The sequence below is a fragment of the Stegodyphus dumicola genome, chromosome X2, assembly GCF_044657685.1.
Source record: "Stegodyphus dumicola isolate Sdum_Otavi_A_Nest chromosome X2, ASM4465768v1".
NCBI lineage: Eukaryota > Metazoa > Arthropoda > Arachnida > Araneae > Eresidae > Stegodyphus > Stegodyphus dumicola.
This window is the reverse complement of record NC_140781.1, coordinates 26,101,798-26,124,274: the sequence shown is the minus strand read 5'-3', so window position 1 is coordinate 26,124,274 and position 22,477 is coordinate 26,101,798. Positions and strand designations below refer to the sequence as shown.

Here is a 22,477-nt window from a genome sequence, read left to right as displayed (position 1 = left end):
TGCTTGTGGATTAATTCAAAGCTAGGATCTACACACAGTCCTACATTGCATATTTTGCACTCAAAATATGTTGTTTGCTTTCGTTTTTCCTTGTTTTTAGCGCACACAATGCATCTTCTCCTACCTTTATTACCTTTTCTATCGACGTAAATTTTCGGAAAATTCTTCCATTCAGATGGTATCACAGTTATGTATCTCGGTCTCATAGCCATGGCCAACAGAATGAAACTGAATATAACCCCAACATATGTCCCAAAACTTCTTCAAAAGACACCCAGAGATATTTTATCCTCAAACCCTGTGTGACATCATGTTTATGTTAGAAAACTTCCTGTTTTTCTAGATCACCACGATCTAGTGTCCGCCACGATGACCGGAAAGTGATCAAGGAAAGACCCCACCCCTGTTGGCGGTATATCCGTTGCTGATCAAGTCAATATATACATTATATATAAAGTAAATACATTATATATCATAATATAATGCCTGAGTCATTGTATAGAATAACCTATTAAATCGAGTTAGAAAAACAAAAATGCTGGCTCTTTCCTGAGAAATGCGAGCAAGTAAGATGCATTACGCATTGAGAAAGCTGATAGTCTTTCTCCTTTTGTAATAATGCTGCAATGTTACTTTTTAATTAACCAAGAAAGCTTATGTTAAGTTTCAAAATAAATAGAAAAAAAAGATCAACTGGTCTTGAGGTTTTCAATCACAGAAGTTCGGCGACGTTACACCTGCTGTAGTCAGCTGAATGCACTTTCCTAACAAAAACGAAAATAAGGAGGTGGATTACTTTCTAATAACAAAAAAGCGAAAAAATTCCTAACGAAATAAACAAAAATGCCTGTGCCCCTTTAATTCACTGGTGCACTTATAAAGATCCGTGATTCTCAGTTTGTTTATACCAATAAATCCATCAAAACCAGAAGCACAGAACAGAAACTAAACTTGAAGGTCAAATGAATGAACCCATGTAATAACAGTTACCATTTAGCTCCATCTACTGGCTTTTAAAAATTCAAATAAATTGTTCCGTATATGCGACGCTGGGCTGCAGAGATTGGTCGGAGCTCTTCGCATATACGCGACGCTAGGCGGGTAGGAGTGGAATCGTTGCGTCGTGTATACAGGATGCTGGTCTTGAAAGGGTTAATTGAACGTGGGTTAGTTTGTTCTCCTTGAAAAGTCAATCAGTTTCTGATCAATGGTGATAATTACTTGATTTATTAATTTTCATATCAAAAGTTTGAATTTCTATTTTTCATGATTTAAATTCAAGTTCCTTTAAAGATATTTTCGGGATTAAATTTTCATACATCTGGGTTAATTCATTTAGATACATTCTACTAAATTTATATTAGGAGATAATATAATCAATATTTGTTTAGCAGATAGGTGTGTTTATTTTAATTTTGTTCAAATAGTAGTATACTTTTATAGTGTTTCAGTAGTTTTCTGTTTGTATTGTATTATGTGCAAACACTAGTGCATGTGTGTGAAAAAACATGAAAGTTTTTTTAATTTTATATAGCAGTAAAACTTTAGTTTTATCAGTTGCAATAACAAGTATTATGTTTTATTTTCTTCTTTCAGTGTGTTAATTTCTTTTGATTGTTCAGGATAATATTTTGTTGGAATTAACTCTTGTCTGGTTCTTCAGTATGTGCTGAATCAGTCATCTTGCTTCATTAATCCTTAAAAATTAGTTGTTTCTGAAAAACAATTTCCAGTGCTAATCCAAAAATTATTTATTTTTGTTTATTTACTAAAAATTATGTATTTTAAAATTATTTATTACTTTTGACTAATCGCACAAAATTTATTGAACTTATTTGCATGGAGTTTTTTAAGTTTTTTCTCCATGTTGTTTCAGATTGTAAAAATTGTTTAAAGTAATAGCTTTTCAAGATTGCAGCAGACTTCAGGAAACGGAAAATATAATATTTACAAAATTGTCTCCTGACAAAGCTTTCTGTCTTCATCTAAGTTATGTCTTTATGTTTTATGTTAACTTTTCCAAGATGATATATTGTGATTTAAAGTTTTTAGATCATAGCCGTCATCCCCCAAGAAAAATGAGAGATTTGTAACCCTGACATTGAAATACAATTCTTTGTTATTTCACATTTTTATTCCTGTTACATATGGCTTTATTGGAAGGATCAATCCAAACATATAAAACAGATCAAGTATCACACAAGAACAATAATATATAATTTAAAAAAAACATTTAAAGTAAGAAGCAGAACAAATGGACATAGGAACAAATGTAAAAAATTATAAATTTAAGCAAGGAAAGGACCATCTTATTTCTTCTGTCCATTTATTTGTTTTTATGAAAGTATTTATTTCAAATATACATCAAAATACTATTCAAACATGCCAAAATGTAGTGCCTATGATATATTCAAATGAAATAATTAAATGATAGTTGTATCTGTTAACTTTAGATGAATCCTGAGAATTTTTTTAAATAATGGCTGAAAGAGCAGTGGGGCAGGAATTTGTATTTAAACACAGACTTAAAAGCTAATTTGCCATAACTTGTCATATTCATTATCATCAGGCATTTCTGTGTGCCACAAATAGATCTGTAGACTTGAACAAAATGTTAACATCAATCTCTAATTATTTTAGCTCTGCCTGGAGAATCCAAAGCCATTGAATTCTTGAAAGATATTTGCTGAGTTTATTTTTTCCTAGTTCATTTTGGGGATTGTGTTTGCTGTAAACTTTTCATATGTGATTCACTTCCTAGGAACCAAAGGGCATTATTTTGCATTATTTTTTCGTATGTTGCGTTTTAATCCTAAGAAATTCCAAATGCTGGTCTTCTTCCTGTTAGTGTTTTAAAGATTTATTATTTATCTGTAAATTGTTCATCTATATGTATTATTTTTTAAGCTGCTGTTCTGTTTTAAATATTTGTTACATTTCTTTAAATAATGCACTTACATGTATTACTTTGTAAGCTATTCTTTTTATCAATATACATATATTTTTTAATACTTTAAGCAATATTTGATGGTGTTCCCATGGATGTAGCTCCTGTTACAATTCCTAATCCTTGGGAAAGTACTGAAACAACGAGTTCTGATGATCAGGGTAACTGGGCAGATTTCAGTAACTTTGCTGCATTTGGGGCTTCCACTTCTGAGCAGTAAGAATTTTTTAAGTGCTTTGTGCAAGTTTCTTGATTTTCTTCAAAAAATTCATATTATATTCCTTAAGAATGAAACTAGTTCTGTTCGGTTCTAGTGTATTTAAGAATTTTTATTTATTTCAAAGTGTGTTTTAACATTTGTATATGTCTGAAAGATAAAGCACCTTTCGAAACTTTTAAGGTGTTTAATGTTTTGTTCAAAAACTTAAAATTTCACTTGTCCCCAGAATTGCCTTAATACAATCAGTTATTGTATTTGCATTTTTGTTACTTGAATAATTTAGCTGCATTTCAGTAACTTCACTGTATTTGGGTATTCCTCCCACTTCTGAGCAATGAAATTTTGAGTTCTTCATATGTATTTTCAAAATAATTCAAATTCTGTTTCAAAAAACTTGAAATAGTTCCATTTTCAGCTGCACTGTGCGTAAAATATTTATTTTCCCTTATTTTAAAATCTATGTAGTGTGTATGTATGAAAAATAAGCTACCACTCAAAAGTTGAGAAATTATGTTTTCTAGGATTAACTTGACAAAAACTTTGAAGTTTTGCATTGGATATCGTGAAAATTTAAAATTTTACTCATTTCTTCTTTCTTCAGTGATTTATTGCATTTTTCATGGTAGCTACATTACAAGTCTGTTAGTTTTATTTTTGAGAAGAATTAATGTTTTTGGAGCCTTCTTTCTTGTCAGTTACCAGGTACCAGTTTCCTGGTGTGGTTTCTGAAGATAGTTATAGTTTTGGATGAACTGTGAAAGTTCTGTGTACTTAAACCTTTTATTTCTTAACATTGCCTAATTTGCTAAAATTTTTGTTTGTAAATTTTATTTATTAAAAAAAAGGGTACATTAAAAATTTTTTGTTGCCAAATTTTAATTTTGCCTGGTGTAGAAGTCATTCAGCACATGATGCTCTTTTTATGTAGTCAACAAAATATTTTTGACTATAACATTTTTAACTTAAATAAGTAGATTTGATGTTTCATATCTTAATGCAGAAAAATAAAATTCATGTAAATGATTGGAAGAAATGCTTTATTAAAAATATTGTAAACTTAAAAACTGAAAAAGATAATGTTAATTCTAGTATGTAGACTTCCTTTTTATTGTACTGGATAAAGATAACTAACATTGACTGGCAAAATACTGAAATAAACCTTGTTGTTTCATTAACCCCTTGGCCTAAACGATATCTGCAAATTGTGTGAGCTAGAGTAAACAAGAAAGTCGGTCGTTTGCTGTGCCATTCAAATATTCAGCCATGTACCCGAACTGGCGCAAAATGTATACTTTTCATAACTTATGTATTTCAGTGTAATGAAAGGAATTGTGAAATAAACAATGTTTAGGTACAAAGAGTAATTTTAAGACATCTAGGTTGTATTCATAATCAATTGATCAGTTGACAAAAATAATTGCATGATGCGTATGATGGGTATAAGAGTTTTTTAATTCTTTGTACGAAATTATATTTGAAAAAACAAAATACTGACGTTACAATCAAAGGAAAAATATTCGACGTAGAATAACTCCAATCGCTTGTTCTAATAACAATATGTGGCATTTTATGCAAAAATTCCTCACCACAAATTAGACTCGTGCCTTTTGTTTATGACACAAATTCTTTACCACGAGTCAGACTCGTGCCTTTTGTTTATGACACAAATTCTTTACCACTTGTCAGACTCGTGGCTTTTGTTTATGGCACAAATTCTTTACCACGAGTCAGACTTGTGTTTGTAGGCCAAAGGGTTAAATGCAAATTAAGGTGGTGATGTGACATTTTGTTTTTTACATTTTCATACATGACCTTTTAGCATACAGTTTCAGTCATTGTTTTGTATTCAAAACCACCCAGCCAGATATATTGGAAATGAAAGTTGATATATTTTCAGTTCTGCTTAAGGGAGAGAAACTTCCCTGCTTTTAAATATGGATAAAAAAATGTAGTCATTTCTTCCTAGGTAATCTTTGAAATGCTTGATAATCCTGAATTATGGTCCGTGATGTACTTAATTGAACTTGGGGAGATTAAACTGATCAATCGGTACTCTTTTGTTTTGGAAGGAGATGTGCAAGGACAGTTACTTATTGAGATCAGGCACTATTGCCTTCTTTTCAAAAAGGGAGGAAAAACTGCATATGTATTATAACATGCTGTTAAACTATTTTTGTCCTAATACTTTTAGGCATTTAACTGTAAGTAAACATTTAGAAATCGGTGTAAAATAACCCAAAATACATCCACCAAAATCATGACTTTTAACGCTTTTATAAATGCAAAGCATGATGGAATTGAGTACATATAGTTTTGTCTACTTACTAGGTTATATTTATAGACAAAAGTAAACCTGGGCTTATTTGTAAGTAATGCATTAAGCATCTGCTGCTATCATCATGGTCTTAGTTCCAACTTAATTCAATGCTCTGCATGTTGATAAGCAGAATACAAACATCAGGTCATCATACATACTGCTGTATGAAATTGTCATCCAAATAATAGCTGATGTTCTCCTATTTTTCACAACATGATTAATTCTTGGTTGAGACATTGTTGAGTCTTCATGTGAAGAGAAACAGATGTTTCTTATTGGAATGTTATATCGTTGCCCTGATTAAAATTTTATATCTTCACCTCATTTAATTTTTGCATTCTCTTCCTCTTACATTATGTGTCCACTCTTTTTAAAATTGTTCATGACATTTTTCGTTATTAGACACTAAAAAGTAAAGCATGAGTCATTTCTCTGTTTGTGTTTTTAAAATAGCTCATTTTATATCTTATTTACCATTACTCATTTGTTGAACAACTGAAAAATTATTAATAAACTTTTTATTAGCTCTGAAGCAGTTTCTGTTGCTATGGAAACTTCTGATAGCGCCACTTCATGCGAAAAATGTGGTAAGGAACTTCTGAATTTTCTAATAAAAAGTAATATGAAAATTATTTTAAAACAGTATTGAGGTACTTCTGACAAAATTGTGTGAGCTGAGAGTGAGACTGGACAAGCACTAGACATTCAATATTTTTGCTTTTCATGTAAACATAATCCATTAGTGGCCAAGTGGAGAGACTACTGAACAGTGGTAATATGTCCTGACCTTGAAAGTCTTGTGTGTCTGAAATAAATGAAGTAATTTGTAGCACCTGGCAGCCAAGATTCTTGGAATATTTTTCTTTCATCATTTCAGCACGTACTTTTAGAATATTCAGTACAAAGTCCGAAATCCAGACTCATTGGGACTTCAGCAATTCTGGATTTAGGATTTTTCTGGATATTAGATCATCAGTTTAAATCTGCTAAAATGGCATGCAGAAATTATACAATTAAAAATATGAAATCGTAATTTATGAAATAAAGAGCAATTATGATGTATAGGCTATCAAAATTTACAAAAAAAAAAAAAAAGCAGCTTAATATTTATTTGTTTACTTTATTAAACATTTCTTTCAATGTTAGTTGTTCAAGTTGCTTCATTTTTTGTGCTAATACTTTCTCTTTAATTTTATAAACAGACATAATTTCTTGATCAGTTACAAAGTTGCACTGTTCAAGTCTTGTAATTGCTGTGTCGAGAATACCGACTAACTTGTCAGTAGAATTTTTTTCATTTTCAGTAACCTCTCTGTCACTTTCTTCACTATTGGTAGTGGTATTTTCTGGATCTATAACCAGAATTTCGCCGTCCGTTAATTAATTGTGTCATTGTCATCGCAATGAAAAACTTCTGTTATAACATCTTCGTTTATTACTTCATTTATTTTCCTTACAAAATACATTAACTGGAAAATTTCACCTTTAGTTTGCGATATCCGAAAACCTTCAAATTTGCGGCTATCATCTTCAGCGTCCTCACCACGAAATATGGTAGCTGGCTTTAAATTATACCAAGCATTTTTTAACATATCTGAAGACACATCCACACATGCAATGCTCCACACAGCAGATTGTGTGCTAAAATATTTCAAAAATTCTTTAATAGTCTTGTCATTGTTCAAGAAAGTTAACATAGAAATGCTACTTTATATTTGCATTTCAGTGCACGCACTATTTTGATATCCATAGGCTGAATGGCAGACTTACAATTTGGAGCGAAGAATAATACGGATACACTAGCTTTCACTAAAATTTTAAGTGAAGGAAGCCGAGCAGTTGTCTACAATCAGGACTATTCCTGAGTCATCAAGTAAACTAACTAATTTCAAAAGTTGCCGAGTCTCGGGTATAAAATGATTTATTAATGCTTGTGTCATCCATGCTCTTTTATTTTCACAATATATAATAGGGAAAATCATTAATCCTTTAAATGCTTGAGGTCATCATGTTTTCCGATTACGAAAAGTCTGCACTTGTGCGTTCCTGCAGCATTTGCGCACGCTAAAATTGTTAGTCTCGGTTTCAAATCTTTGACACCAGTTGGAGCCTTTTCTGTAGAGGTTGCCAAGGTATTTCATGGTACATATTACCAGAAAAGACCAGTTTCATCAGAATTGTAAATTTGTTCTGGAGATAATTGTTGATTAGTAATGGGTTCAATGAATTCATCTGCAAGGTGTTCAGCAGCTTCAGTATCAGCCGAAGCTTTTTCAACTGAAAATTTGAATTGGCTTAACCATGGCGATTTTTAAATTTTGTTAACCAGCTTGTCAAATATGTGCACTCTGTTTAAGTTCATTTCTTCATGAATATTTTGGCTTGAGCCATTACCATTAGACCTATCAATGGCACACCTTCGCTGTGACGCTGTCTGACACATTCGATCATCACTTTGTCATGATTGTCACTTTTAGTATAACGAATACTTTTTCTGTTATTCGTTGTGAGTGGGGTGTCGGAATTCAGAAAAAATTCAAAAGGTTCCTTTTTCTTTTTATGCCAGATACTTTCCAGTGCCATAGTCCTCACATAATTTTGAGATGATAGACCATTTTCAATTTTTTGCAGCAATTCCCTTCTTTTAATGGACATCCAAACATGCTTTCGCTTTGTATATCCTTTGAAAACTCTTTTTTGACATAATCAAAAGTTCAAGATTAATTTTTATAAAAATTTCTGCCGACATATTCTGCCGCCACTTCTGATTTTATGGTGAATAACATATCAGTTATTCTTAATTAAAATGGCACTAAATGTAATCTTTTGGCCAATGAGTTTCATTAACAAAATCCATTTTTAGTATATGAGAAGAAATTTTCGTTGTATTTTTCCTGGTCAACATTTCTTAGAGCATTTAAAAATCTATAATCGTCACCAGCGTAATGTCCGCATAAAAGGTTGCCATACTCTTGTTATTCAATTACTGATATAAAAAAAGTTATAAAAATATAAAAATACTAAATCGTAATTTATGAAATAAGGAATAATTATAATCTAAAGGGAACCAAAATTTACAAAAAAAGCTTAATATTTATTTGTTTACTTTATTAAACATTTCTTTCAATGTAATTTGTTTAAGTTGCTTCCACAAAAAATTCAAAACGTTTCTTTAATTTTTTTTATGTCATATACAGTTTACTTTGCAATGCCATACTCCTCGCGTAATTTTGAGACGGATATGCCTTTATCCATTTTTTGCAGCAATTCCACTTTTTGTTTAATGGACATTGAAACATGGTTACGCTTTACAGATCCTTTGGCAGCTCCAGAATTGGACACTCTTTTCGACATAATCAAAAGTTCAACCTTAGTTTTTATAAAATTGCCATAATATTAACAGTCTGCAAAAAATAATAAGCTGGATCAAACTAGAAGATTAGAGAGCAGCACAGTTCGCTACATTAACTGAAATGCCCTAGAATCAGTAAAGATAATTTTAACCTGGCTGAATAGCATCCATTATACATTCACTAGGTTGGCGACAAAAGCCAAGTTGTTTCGCTAAATTTTGTCGTGCTTCTATTGCGAACTGAAGTAAGATACTCTTGTTATTCAGTTACTAATATAAAAAAAGTTTAGATATTACTGCATGAGTTATTGCTCAAGTTGTCATATATTGATAAACATACAGAGATGAAAGCAAAATGGAATAAATAATGATTTGCCAGATCGGCGTCAAGGATATAAAATAGGTGAATATTTCGGTTTGAGATGTGTGCAAAATTTTTAAATAATTGTTGTCTCCACATGTTTTATTATGGAAGAAAAAATCAAATGCGCATGTGTGAAGCATACCAAAAAAAAAAAAAAAAAGAAAAAGAAAAAAAGAAAAGGTTTGTGGCTGTGAGGTCCATATTTTAGATCATTCTGGATAATGGATGTCTGGATTTCAAACTTTGTACTGTACTTCCATTCTGCATACTTAATGGTACAAAAAACTGCTGTGACAAAATTCAATAAGGTTTGCTGCTGTGTTTTATTGAAGAAAATCATATTTTTGTTCAGGGGGGGATTAAATAGAGATTCAAGCAAAAAAATGAAAAGATGTATATGGTATGGCATTTCATGTACCTCAAACATGCAAGGAGATTATAAAAACTGTGAAGTAATGGTTAAATGCAAATGCCAAAGCTTTACCTAGAAAACATTTTTTTATTTAATTTAATTTTTTTTTAAATTTTATTTTATTAACGCATTTCAGTGTTTATAATATGTCTCATTTCTGTTACAGTTTAGTTGCAGTCTGAAGAAATTTTTACACATTCACATTAAAATTCTTTTAGTGAAGCAATGTATTTTACAATAAATGTTGCTAAGAAAATAGTTGCTTTACTTTTAAATGAACAGAAATTAAAATTGTCCAATCTTTATAGTATGATTTATTGCTGCTATATTTGTTTATATAAATACTTGAAAACACTTCAGCTTTACTAATTTATTTTGTAATATGTTTGAGGAAATAATTTTTGTTTTTAAAACAAAAGAGCAAATTATAATCTTCCATTTTATATGTGCAATTAATTTCGTTTTGCTAATTTTTGTCATATATGCACTAAAACTACTATTTCAAGCCATATGTTTATTCTTTTTTATTGGGACATTTTTTGATATTACTTTACTACTATTTTAAACCAATTTCTTATGTACAAGAATTTATAGTAGTAAATATTTTCTTTTTTTCTTTTCAAAAGATTCTACACTATAAAAGCAGTTAAATAAATATTAATGTTGCTTTGCTGCATTCTTCAAACCAGAATTTGAACACATGTATCCATCTTTTTTATCATACATTTATACGACATATTGTGCATATGCACTTAATATCACTAGTTGGAATTGTTTTTTCCCTGTGTGTGAATGGTATCTAGTTGGGAAATGGAAGATCCATGGTCTGAATCCCGGTATAAGCATAGTTGATTTCTCTTGTTCCTCATATTTCAAAAATATCTATGTGTTATTATAGTGATACCAAAACTGAAATGTTATGGATAACAATTCACCGTACCTAGAATGTGGCCAACTAGATATGCCTCTCCAGTCACCACTTAAATGGGAAAAATATGAAAACAATTATTAAATGTCCCCGTGCATGCTGTTTTGCTGGTACATCCAGCTAGCAACTGTATGCTCTGTCATTCAAATCTTAGCAACAACATGTTTGAATTTTCCTGTTTCTTGGTTTGAAATATCTAGTAAGCTATACATAATAAATAGTATACATATAAAACAAGATATTTTGTATGACATGAAACTGATAACTAGGCAATGAAGAATTAATTCTTTGCATTTTTATTTAAAAGAACTTTACTGGGAAGAAATTAGTATTTTGTTAATACAAAAAGTACTGGTTTGTGAAGAAATGCTCAGTTCAGCCATCTTGGTACTCTGTAATGTGATATATTAATAAGAACAATCTGATATCAGGCTAAAAAACTGAGTGCCTATTATTAAGTTACTTATTTATAATTATGTATAAAAACATTTTGTTTGCAGATACGATTTCAGTTAATTAAAAGTTACAAATGACAAATGTTGAATTTTTTTCCAAAATTCATTATTATTAGTAAATCTGATTTCCTTTATGTCGGGTGAATACAGTAGAATTTTAAAAACATGCTGTTCTCACTGTTCAAATGTGTAATCATTTAATAACTTATTAGTACTTCATTTTTTTCCCTCTTAAAAATAATGAATTTACATCAAGTTACAGAGAACTTTTATTTTTATGGTGATTTAGCACTGCAAAAAGACTTAATTTGTGACAAATATTTCATTTAAATGGTAGTGGGTCATTATGGTAGATGCAGCAGCATTGTGTAGCTTATTTCCCCCCTCCAGTTTTTGACATATGGTGAATTTTGCTTGATAATGAAACACATTGCTTAATGGATTCACAATATTGTTTGTAAAATATATTCAAATGCTGTCTTAAAATTACTTGCTTTTGCAGATAAATCAGTTACTAATCTCAGGTGTCTGTATATTATTAGTTGATAAAAAATATGTTAAAGAAGTAGTTTTTGAAAAACTGAAAAAATATAATCATTAAAACATATGTTAGATCATTTGCAAAGTTTCTGTTCTTTTGATGATAAATGCAAATGAACAGTACAAAAACATTAGAAAATTTCATTGAATAATATAAAGCACTGCTTTGTTCTATGACTTTGCCATCTCTCCATTAGCTGAAAAATTCCTTTTTAAAAACATTCATTAGGTTTATTTGTAAAGAAATTACTAGGTTCTAAAGAAGTGAACTTCAGGCTATTCAGGGAATTTAGGTGACATAAAAAGATGAAAATCCGTGGTGCAAGGTCTAGTGAATATAGGGGTAACACAAAACATCCAAGCCATACTCATTACTGGCATGTGTCTAAATGTGGGGATGAGCATTTTCGTGATGGGAGATATCTTGATGATTGGCCAGTTCTGGACACTTTGCTTCAGTTCCCTCCTTTTAAAACTGCCATTTGGGAACAGCATAATTGGAAATAATTGTCTGATTTATTGGCAACTGTTTATAGCTTACTGTTCACTTGTAGCCCTATCATACACAAAGCATTGCTTTTTTGGGGATGCAGCTTCCTTGTCAGTGTTGCCTCAAGAGGTTGTTTATGCTTATCCAATGATCTTTTTCTTGTAACATTATCACTTAGTATCATTTCTCATCTCCAGTAATTATCAATTTAAAAAAAAAAAAGGGGGGTGGGAGCTTTATTCCTTTTCAGCAAAGAATTATTACCCAAAACTAAAGCAAGCATACATATAGTGTTAACTTGTTGAGTACCCATATATATTGTAGCAGCTTACATACCCAGTGATCTTCAAATAATCACGCACTGTGTTATTTTTGGAATATTCAGTCTGTTTGTTAATTCCTGAACTGCATAGCATAGATTTTCAGCAAAAGCTTTTAATAGGCCCTTGTTTTGAAGAGGATGGTTGTTCAGGGAAAGCATCATCTTCGAGGCTGAAATTTTAGTGCTTAAACTTTTCAGATTGCATCATCAGAAACAGCAGTTTGGCTGTACACAGTACAAATTTTGCAAGCTATCTGACTAGCATTTTTTCCTTTTTTAAAATAGAAGAGCATAAAATGGTGATTAGGTTAGGTTAGGTTAGGTTATTTAATTACGGCAAAGCCTCGAGGGCTATCTGCCTAAGAGGAGGGATGCCTTCGTGGAGGACTTTCTAAGGGAAACTGGCTCGTATACACGTTACACACGGGGAAAACCACGAAAACACCCATGCGGCCAGCCCGTTTGCGGGATTCGAACCTTGGACCGAACTACCAGTGTTCAGCGACTTTACCGCTCGGCCGCTGGTGGGCCCATAAAATGGTGAAAATAACCTTTAAAACACTGAAACAAAAATGACTTTTCAATCATTTTTTGATGAAATGATACTGAAAAAAATTATGCCATAACACAAGCTAGGATTGTGCAGCATAAGCAGAGAAGACTGTATTTAAATATCTGCCTAAGTCAAAATTATTCCTTGTTTGCAGTAACAAAATAAGTAGAAGAAAACATGCTTTAATTTGAAAAATTGCCAAAACTTTCCAGATAACCCATTATATGCGTGTATATATATAGTATTTCAGGAAACTTATACAATAGTTTTCATTCTTTTTAGCAAAAATTGTATTCCTTTTTTTCGAATGTGGCTCCAAATGTTTTCTGAGCTCATCGCATATCACAATAAATTTTTGAAATCTGAAGTGTGAAATGAAGATATATTCTAGCAGAGTAAGTGCATCATCATGTTTATGATAAACATGGCACGAATTTAAAGAGCTACAACAGTATATTTCATTTAAATAAGTGAACATTTTAGTTGAAAATACATATAGGGCCATGACCAACTTGGATTGGCAATTGCAATTAATGGATTGATTACGCATTAACTTCTTTTCACATGTTTCATACCATCTGCTTGCTCACAGAATATATAATATTTGATGGAACTGGTTTTCAGTAGAAGCGACATCTGGTGGCCCACAAATGAGGGACAACTCATATACTTTACTGTATATAGAATCTGTGTCCAGGCCTGACTGAATAAGGGAGAGTAAGAAAACAAGACTGTTTTCATAAGTTATATTTTGCTTAGTATATGTCCATAACTAACCAATCTCCCAATTTCTCCCATTGCATTTCCCAAAGTTTACTGTTTAGGATTAAAAGTTTTGCCTGTACACTTTCATCAATAGTTCCATTGAGTTTATTTTTAAGTGTCATTTGACTTTACTTTTTTTTTTTATTTAAATAAAAAGGGAGGTGCATGGCAATTTTCGGAAAAAACTGTGACCTTGGAGCACCTTGAGCTGACCTTGGAGCAGTGCATTTCTGAAATAAATTGTAGTGAAAATTAAGTAACTCCACATAATTTGATATTTATTTCACTTAATTCATGTTTAATGAAATAATCATATTCCCACTTTTTGCCTTTTTTTGTGCATAATTTTTCGTCGTTCAGAAATATGAAAAATTTGGGGATTTCTTTAAAGATAGGGCTGTATCATACACATCAAGAACAGAATCCACTTTTTCCTAATTCGTACACGAAAGCTTTCCCTCCCTAAGACTTCCTATGTTTTGCTATAATCAGTAATCCAAATAACCAATACCTAGCTTATCTATGTTCCTCTAGTTGAAAAATTTCCTTCACTCATAGTAATAATTCTTTTTTACTTTTAGGTTTCTGTAAAATTTACAGTTTAGTGTTGGAATTTTTGCTTTATTACTTTGCACTCTGCATAATTAATTAATAATTATGTTTCTGAAATGATACTTAAAAAGAATACTAGAAAGTAGTCCTAATGCCAAGATTTCTGAACAAAATGCTCTCCATTCTTTATTACTATTCATAAAAAAGTTAGTCTTATCTAGTAGAAAAGGACTTTGATAATCATTTTGTAGCATGTAAAACATCCGTATCCTTTTCCCAATGTATTCCATCTTATTTTACATGCTTAACTCTCAATTGTTAAACCTTCTTTAAATTTATAAATCCACTTGGTGGTGGTGCAGGATTTCTTGCCTTTTATATACCCAAATGACCATTTTTTTTAAAAAAAAGTGTTATTCATTGTTCCAAATATTATGCAACGTTAAGTAGTGTGTTTTATTAGCAGTTAATTAATCTGAATGTACTAAATTTCCTGTTTGTAATTTCTATGAGTAAATGTGCTGTAAAATTTAAAACGGCTGCTTGTAATTGTTTTCCCCCCTTTAAATATTTGGTGCTATAGAATGAAAAGTTGCATCATTAGGCTTTTGGCAGTAATTGCATTGAGTTTGGACTGAAAGGTTTAGAAGTCCTTTACTCTTTCTCTTAATAGAAAAAAAGGAGAAAGGCTGTTCTGGAAAATATTAGTTCAGATGTCACATTTCTAAACTAAATTGCAGTTATATAATCTTGCATAGTTTATTTTACTTTGTGATCTGTGAAGCTGTATTCCTGCATTGTATATTCACCCTTGTGTTTTAATTTTTATATTTATGTAAGTGCATATTGTTAAAGTATATCTTGTGATTAACGCAACAAATGGTGATTTTTCTCACAGATTTAAAATTTAACACATGTATGATGAATAATTTGAAAGTGTTCTGAATGAATAGTCCATTTTTATTAAATTCTATTATTGTAAAATTTAAACTGTTAGATATAAGAATATACTGGTTTGCAGATATATGTAAGAATAAGACAGACATTATTAAATGGAGTAATTAATACTGTTGTCTGGTTATATTAAATTAAAATTTAAATGAATTATTAATTTTTTGTTTGATGCTTCACTTTCTCTGTTTCTTTCACTGCATATTTATAGACATCTTCACTTTCAGCATCTTGTCAGATTAAATCATAATCCGAACAAAGAACAGCATTGGAAATAATAGGTTTGCATATTTTCAGTTCAGTAAAGTATTTGAAAGTACCTCTTTGGAAAGATGCACACATTGAGCTTCTCAATGTATTTTCCAACTTAGCTAAATATAACACCAGTGATGTCGTGTACAAGCAGATCTTCTATGAATACAGACAGGCTTCAGTATATACAGATGGATTTAAGTCTCAGGATCACATTGGTTCTGCCTTTGTGTGCAAGAATACTATTGAAGGAAGAAAACTTCATCTCGCTTGTACTATCTTTACTGCGGAGATTGTTGCTTTACTATTAGCTGTATCTTTCATAGGCAATCAACATAGGAAAAATTTCATTATTTACACAGACTTTCAATATTTACGTGAACGACATTCCCACCACACAGAACACAACACTTGTGATGTATGCAGATGGCACTGCAATCCTCTCACAAAGTGCATTTCTTAGCCTAGCAATGCAATGATTACAGGACTACATAAGCATACTCGAGACTTGACTGACAAAATGGAAGATCAAAAGTTAATATAAATAAGACTCGAGTAATCCTTTTTACCAAAAAGATTAAATTCAATAAAAGCCTGCAACTTTACGAAGAAGATATTCCATGGGCCAAGCAAGTCCCTTTATCGTGATTCTCAGTAAAACTCTTTCATGGTACCCACACATAATATCTATCCTTAAAAGGTTTCCAGTTAGTAAAGTTACATTTCACCCCTTGATTTCTTGAAACAGTGTACTTTAGTAGATAACAAGTTGCTTATTTATAAAACTGTATTGCATCCCATACTATGTTATGCCTGCCCGGTTTGGGCATATCCATACAAATCATATAGGAAAAAGTTTCAGTCGGCACAAAATTGTGTCCTAAGACAGGTCATCAACTTGCCCTCGTACGTTCGAAATCAAAAACTTCATGATGAATCAGACATTGAAGAACTGAAATATTTTTATTGCCGTCTTGCCCGGAATTTTTATGCTAACCTCACAAGTTTCAACAACCCTGTTATAAGGGTCTTCAATTATGATGTAAATGACCCAAATAATTATAAACGGCCTATGACCATACTTAGTACTCATATTTATTAATTTGACGTACTTTACCTGTACTGTAGTCTATGACTTATGCTATGATTTAAGTGCACCAGTTGACTCACACTATCTGTATTGTATGTATGTATTATATGTATCTCTAGGACTCAGGTTAAAGCCAGCTCTTTTCCCCTTTCTCAGCTATCCCAGATGGTATTTTCAGGTCTTTATTGGAACTCTGTGCACGCTTTATTTCTGCTAGAATATCATATTAGTCCATCACTCAAAATTATGATCATAATTTATGAAAAAAAGATTATATCTTATGTTAGTTACTCATGACAGCATTCGAAACAACCTACATGTTCGACAAGGGGTAGGGTCATTGACCCGGGCACCCTGGTGTTACGCCGCTTCTAAGTGCGACAACACAGACTCACTAAGTATGCTAAAGCACTTGAATCATATGTGAATAACACAAATCTGTTAATTGTAGAAGTGCTGAAGCTCAATATTAGCTTCAAGGCCAAATGATCCTCTATTGCTAGGTACCAAGTCATGTTGATATAAAAGGGAATGAACTAGCGGATATCGTTGCAAAATATGCCTCTGGAACATCCAGCACACCCGTCCCCTATTCAGTTATTAACACTGATTGGGAGGAAAATTTTGATGAAATGGCAGAAACTTTGGGAAGATGCGGTTAACCAATAAACTATGAAACATAAAACTTAAAATAGAACATTGGAAATGTACCCTAAACCAGAAGGAGCAGGTCCTTCTGACTCGACTTGAGAATCGGTCACACAAGGCTAACACACATACCTACTGATGGGCGAAACTGAACCAGTATGTGCTGAATGCAGTACTATTTTAACCATTTAACACATTTTAATTGCTTTCGAAATTTGTATTTTAATATTTGTCAGATTTTAGCAAAAGATTTAGATGGTGAAGAACCACATCCTAACATTTTTAACTTTTTAAAAGCTACAAATTTTTACCATGTTATTTGAATGCCCTGATTTCAGTTTGTTTCAGAAAGGTCTAACTGGAATGTAAATTATATTCATATTATCAAAATTTACCCTTTGACTATAGAGTTTTCTATCTGTATTTTATTGTCCTTCATATCTTTAGTTTTCGTAAAAAAATTTTTTTTGTTTGATTTTATTGTAGGTTTTAATAAAGTTTACTGCTATTTTATACCTATATGTAACTTTGTCTGAAATTTCTATTTGTGAGTATGTATGAAATAGTACATGTGTTTCTCTATCTTTATTAAGTTTTGAAAATACACAAACTCTTGTTTCGCGCAGTATAACTCCTATGGGTTTTGTGGCAAAAAACTCCAACCAACCATATTTTCAGCTATTTTGGGTGATTATTAATTTCTAGACCCCCGATTACACCACATCTTTTCCAAACTTCGCCGTTTTATGTTACCTCAGCATCAACTTGTGATTACTTGAAACGTTTAAAGTTTATCTTTTAAAGGGTGCCCCCCTTTATAAACAGATAAAATGCAACTGAGTGAAGATTTTGCCGTAGCATTATGCAACTTGCAAAGAATTGTGTAGAATGCAATGATAGTGTAGAATTTATGCAAATGATCTAAAATTCAAGTTGGTCGCATCATTAGCGAATAAGCATACATTTATCATTTTTCCTTTTTCATGATTTTTTTTTTCCCCCTGTCCTTTTCAGAATAAGCTCTGAAGTTGCTGCTGGGTTGGTTACTGCTGGTTATTGATACTCTCATATCACAGCTGAAACACACTAATATATGTCAACTGTGTACTAGATATGGAGGTGATTGATTAAAAGAAGGCAATGTAAACTGTTATTAGGTGCATAATAGATGAATGGGGGGGATGTTCAGATTGATGCTTCTTAAGGCATGCAATGGCAACTTCACATTTTGCTTTTGTTTATATTATGCTGAGTATGCAGGGAAGTTTGGATGCTTTAGTATCCTGAAAGATTGACTGGCAGTGGCTTGCAGTCAGGCCATTTGTTAAGACTGTCTTTGACACCAGCTCATCAATGTGCAATGACGTTGAGGCTTAGATTCTTAATATTATCAATGACACAAGGTAATGTTTGATGATAAATCTCTTTTCCGCCTTACTAATGATAATCACCAAATGAGAGAGGTGGCAGTGTGTGTTTGGGCAGGGAGACATCAAATTCTACTGTGATTGCTGAACACATACATAATATGAATAATTAAAACTGTGTCTTACTACAGTGATTTTCTTTACCAAACATTAAAAATGAAGGCATGATTCATGTATATGTTTGTCTTTTTAAAAGGGGGCATTTTATATCAAGTTTCCACCCTAAATGATGGTGGCAGGCCAGTGAACTCAACTGGTTGGCCAGCCTGTCAACATATAATTAAATTATAGATTTCTTGTAAATACAGTGCTTTTAGTGTTAGAGATATGGGCTGAACATATCTGTGTGACTGATGTTGAATGAAAGAAACAGATTGAATAGGTTGGGGCTTTGACACTGTATGCCAGGCTACATGACTGGGGTAAAGTGGGAGAACTTGCTATGTCAGTAAAATCAGTAAATTTAGTTATCCATATGACAGTTGGTGGAGCTTCAGGAGTCTGTTTTTTTTTTTTTTTTTTTTTTTTTTTCTAGAGTTGCTATTTCTGATGTATACTTTTTTTCAGTAGTCACTAGTTGGTTTGCTGGTTGCACAGCTGTGCAGTTAATATTACTGTACAATTAGAGACAAACTAATATAAAGTTTACGTATCCTGTTTATTTGTGCTTATTATTAGATCTATCTTATATCAGTACCTGTGTTTTGAATTGTGCATAACTTTTGAATGAATTAGAAATTTCTTGCAGACCTTTGATTTCAGATAGGAAATAAATATAAATTTGAATTTTTTGTTTGTGTTATTAGTATTATATATATTTGGTAAATGCTATGTAAGTTGAATTTAAAATTTAGTTCAAAAAGTTTTTATTCTGTTGACAAAATTCAGACCCACAGCTGTTTTAGATCGTGCATTTAGCCCAACCACAATTTTGGTTTCGTTTACCATCAGCATTGGTTGCAGTTCACCTATGGTAATGGGGGATTAAGGAATCATCAACATCAGTTGCAGGTCACATCTGTTTTACACAAGATGTACAATAATGGAACGCTTATATGTGGATGAGAAGCTGCAGCCGATTGCCTTATTCTATAGGGTTCCATAATGCTGTATCTCCAGAACAAAATACATTCTATAGGGTTCCATAATGCTGTATCTCCAGAAGAAAATACATGACCACCTTACAGTAAACATCAGCATGTAAGCTATGCATGATACCTAGCTGTTTCATTGGCCATTGTGAAGATCTATTTTCTGTCTATCATTTGTGGGGCATAATTGGCTGTTTGACTGCAGTGCTCCAGCCTCAGAGCATAAACTGTGAACACTTGTAGAAACATTATTGTTTCTCATACATCAGGACACTATTGTGTTTATGTTATGAAGATGTTGCTTGTTTTGCCCATAGAGGCAAATTTTTCCTAGTTGATTACCCTGTATACTCAGTCACAGTAGTAGATTAATTTCTTAAAATTAAAACTGGTTATTGCCCACCAGTGGCCAAGCAGTAAAATTGCTGAACACTGATAGTTCTGACCTGGGTTCAATTCCAGGCAAAAGAAGCTGGCTGCATGGACGTTTTCTTGGTTTTTCCATGTGTAATGTGTGTATGAGCCAGTTTCCCTTAGAAGGTTCTACATGAAGGCATCTCGTCCCTTAGCCAGATAGCTCTAGTGTGCTTTGCCATAATTAACATGTTGAGCGCCACGTCAGCCATCTGTGGCTGACACTAGACTTTCCATTTAGGCCACGTCAAATGCTGCTGACTGACAGCGTGTAACATGGTATATAACTATAAAATTTACACTACTGTTTTATGGAATTACATTAAATTAAAAATTTACTTAATTTTGATTCATTACAGGACTAATGGATTTTTATTGAAACAGGGTAAACATAAAAACGGTTCTCCATTACAGCTATTTCAAAATGTGACAACTCTCTTAATCTTTTCTCTGGCTATTATCCCTGGCCCTACAAAATACCAGCGCTTTTAAGCGGCGCACATGGCCTGAACAGGATTACCTAAGAAATATGTGTGGTGCTCAACGTGTTAACTGAACCAAAACCTAAAATTGGATATTTAGAAATGTATTCTGCGTGTCTATTTTAATCATATTCTTCCTGCTTCCTCATCTTGTTGCATTTTCTCTGTCGGTGCACATTGCAAAAGCACAAAATTTTGCCACTTTCTTTGCAAGTATGAAATGGTATAAATGTCCTATATTTTTTAGTTGCATTTATCTTAAAGCTTTCAATTGTTCAACTTGTTCAGTTTTTCAGGAAAATTTAATTCAAAAATTTTATTTTATAGTTACAGATACCAGTCTTGTGTCATCAGTAGAAAATGTCCGTGTATCTGAAGAACTGGGTAGCCCAAGCAATGTTGCCTTGTCAGACAGGTGTGTTATGTTTGATGTCTAAAATATTCATTTTTCTTTGCCAAATTCTGTGTCTCAAACATTTTCATTTATAATTGGAGCTCTTACATTACTGAATTTCAAACGGCAGAAAAAAACAGCAATGTAAAATTTGAAACTAAAAAAAAAATGCATGCTAGTTTGGCATAAATTTTGAATAATACTGTCGATTCCAAGGGAAATCAGACACAGGTCTTTCTTAACCCATTCGCGACAGGCACCTCTGTTACCGAAGCGTTCCCTTAGGACAGCGCTATTAACCGGGTGTACTGTCCTGTAGGGACGGGCAATTTATGCTGCTAAGCCTAACTTTGGAAAAAAATTCGTGTAAATAAAATTTGTCGTCAAATTTTCCCAATTTTGGGATACATTATGAGAAGAACATTCAGGTAGTCAGAATTAATTTTAAGCCTTTATTATTATATTATCCATAGAAATTTTATAAAATACTCATTCTAGAATAATATAATTTTCCCCTTATCCCACAAATAAATATATATGGAAAAATATCCAAACAATCCCAGATTTTATTTAACACAACACATAATTAAAATTAAAAATATTAAAATTGTCTTTAATAAAAATTCAATGAGCAAACAACAAAAAGTAAGCAATGTTTCAAAATGAGACGGTGTATGATATTCTTTGAGACATGGGTGTATGCAAAGTCCAATGTTGCATTAGTCATAGGAATATAATATTTACTGTTATTTCACTCTGCAAATTGGACTCATTTAGCATTTGTATATGTTCTATGGTCAGATGGTGCTTTTGTTTTGCCATTAAAAAAAAAAAAAAAAAAAAAAAAACTTTCACAAAGCGATACAAAAAAATTCATCTCAATGCCGGAAAACTCAAAGAGTAATAAAAAAGTCTAATGATAGAACATCTACTCCGCTATAACTGATAAAAAATAATAAATTAAATTAAAAGTATTCCAGAGAATCGAGAACATGTTTATTTGTTTATATAAAATGACGCAGTAAGAGCCATTACATTACTCAACACTTATGAATTAGCGATTGTGTATATTCTACGTTTAAATACTGCTTTCGTTTGCCATTAAAAAAAATACGTTTCACTGATGATTAAAAATATTCATCTCAAAGCACGAAAAATCTAAGAATAATAAAAAAAAAAAAAAAAAAAAAAAAAAAAGGAAAAATATAAGAGTAATAAAAAAATCTAATGATAGAATGTCTATCCCACTATATCGCAAAAATAAAAATAAAAAGTAGCTCAATGCAGCGAGAGCATGTGCATTTGTTTATATCAAATGACGCAGTTAAAGAGAGATTACATTGCTCAACACCCACCCACGAGTCTCGCTCTCATTCCAAAACAAAATACCAAAAATAAAAATCATTGCATAGGAAGGAAGGTAAACATACTTACCTTTCAATATATTTCCCCATAACAGGCATATAGCTACATCTAGAGGCAACAAAAAATATTAATTAAACGTTCTATCT

General features: G+C 32.0%; 1 protein-coding gene across 8 annotated transcripts in view; it reads left to right on the top strand.

Annotated features, from left to right (window-relative positions):
* The window catches only part of LOC118188896 (serine/threonine-protein phosphatase 6 regulatory subunit 3-like), a 172,014-nt gene that overhangs the window by 137,531 nt on the left and 12,006 nt on the right, over nt 1–22,477 (top strand). For 6 of the 8 annotated variants that reach the window (XM_085810027.1, XM_085810026.1, XM_085810022.1 and 3 more), the window contains 3 exons: nt 3,019–3,163; nt 6,010–6,071; nt 20,900–20,987. In XM_085810027.1, the coding sequence (XP_085666153.1) occupies nt 3,019–3,163; nt 6,010–6,071; nt 20,900–20,987 (295 nt within the window). The remainder of the gene's footprint in view (nt 1–3,018; nt 3,164–6,009; nt 6,072–20,899; nt 20,988–22,477) is intronic. The other 2 variants (XM_085810029.1, XM_085810028.1) reach the window with 1 other exon arrangement.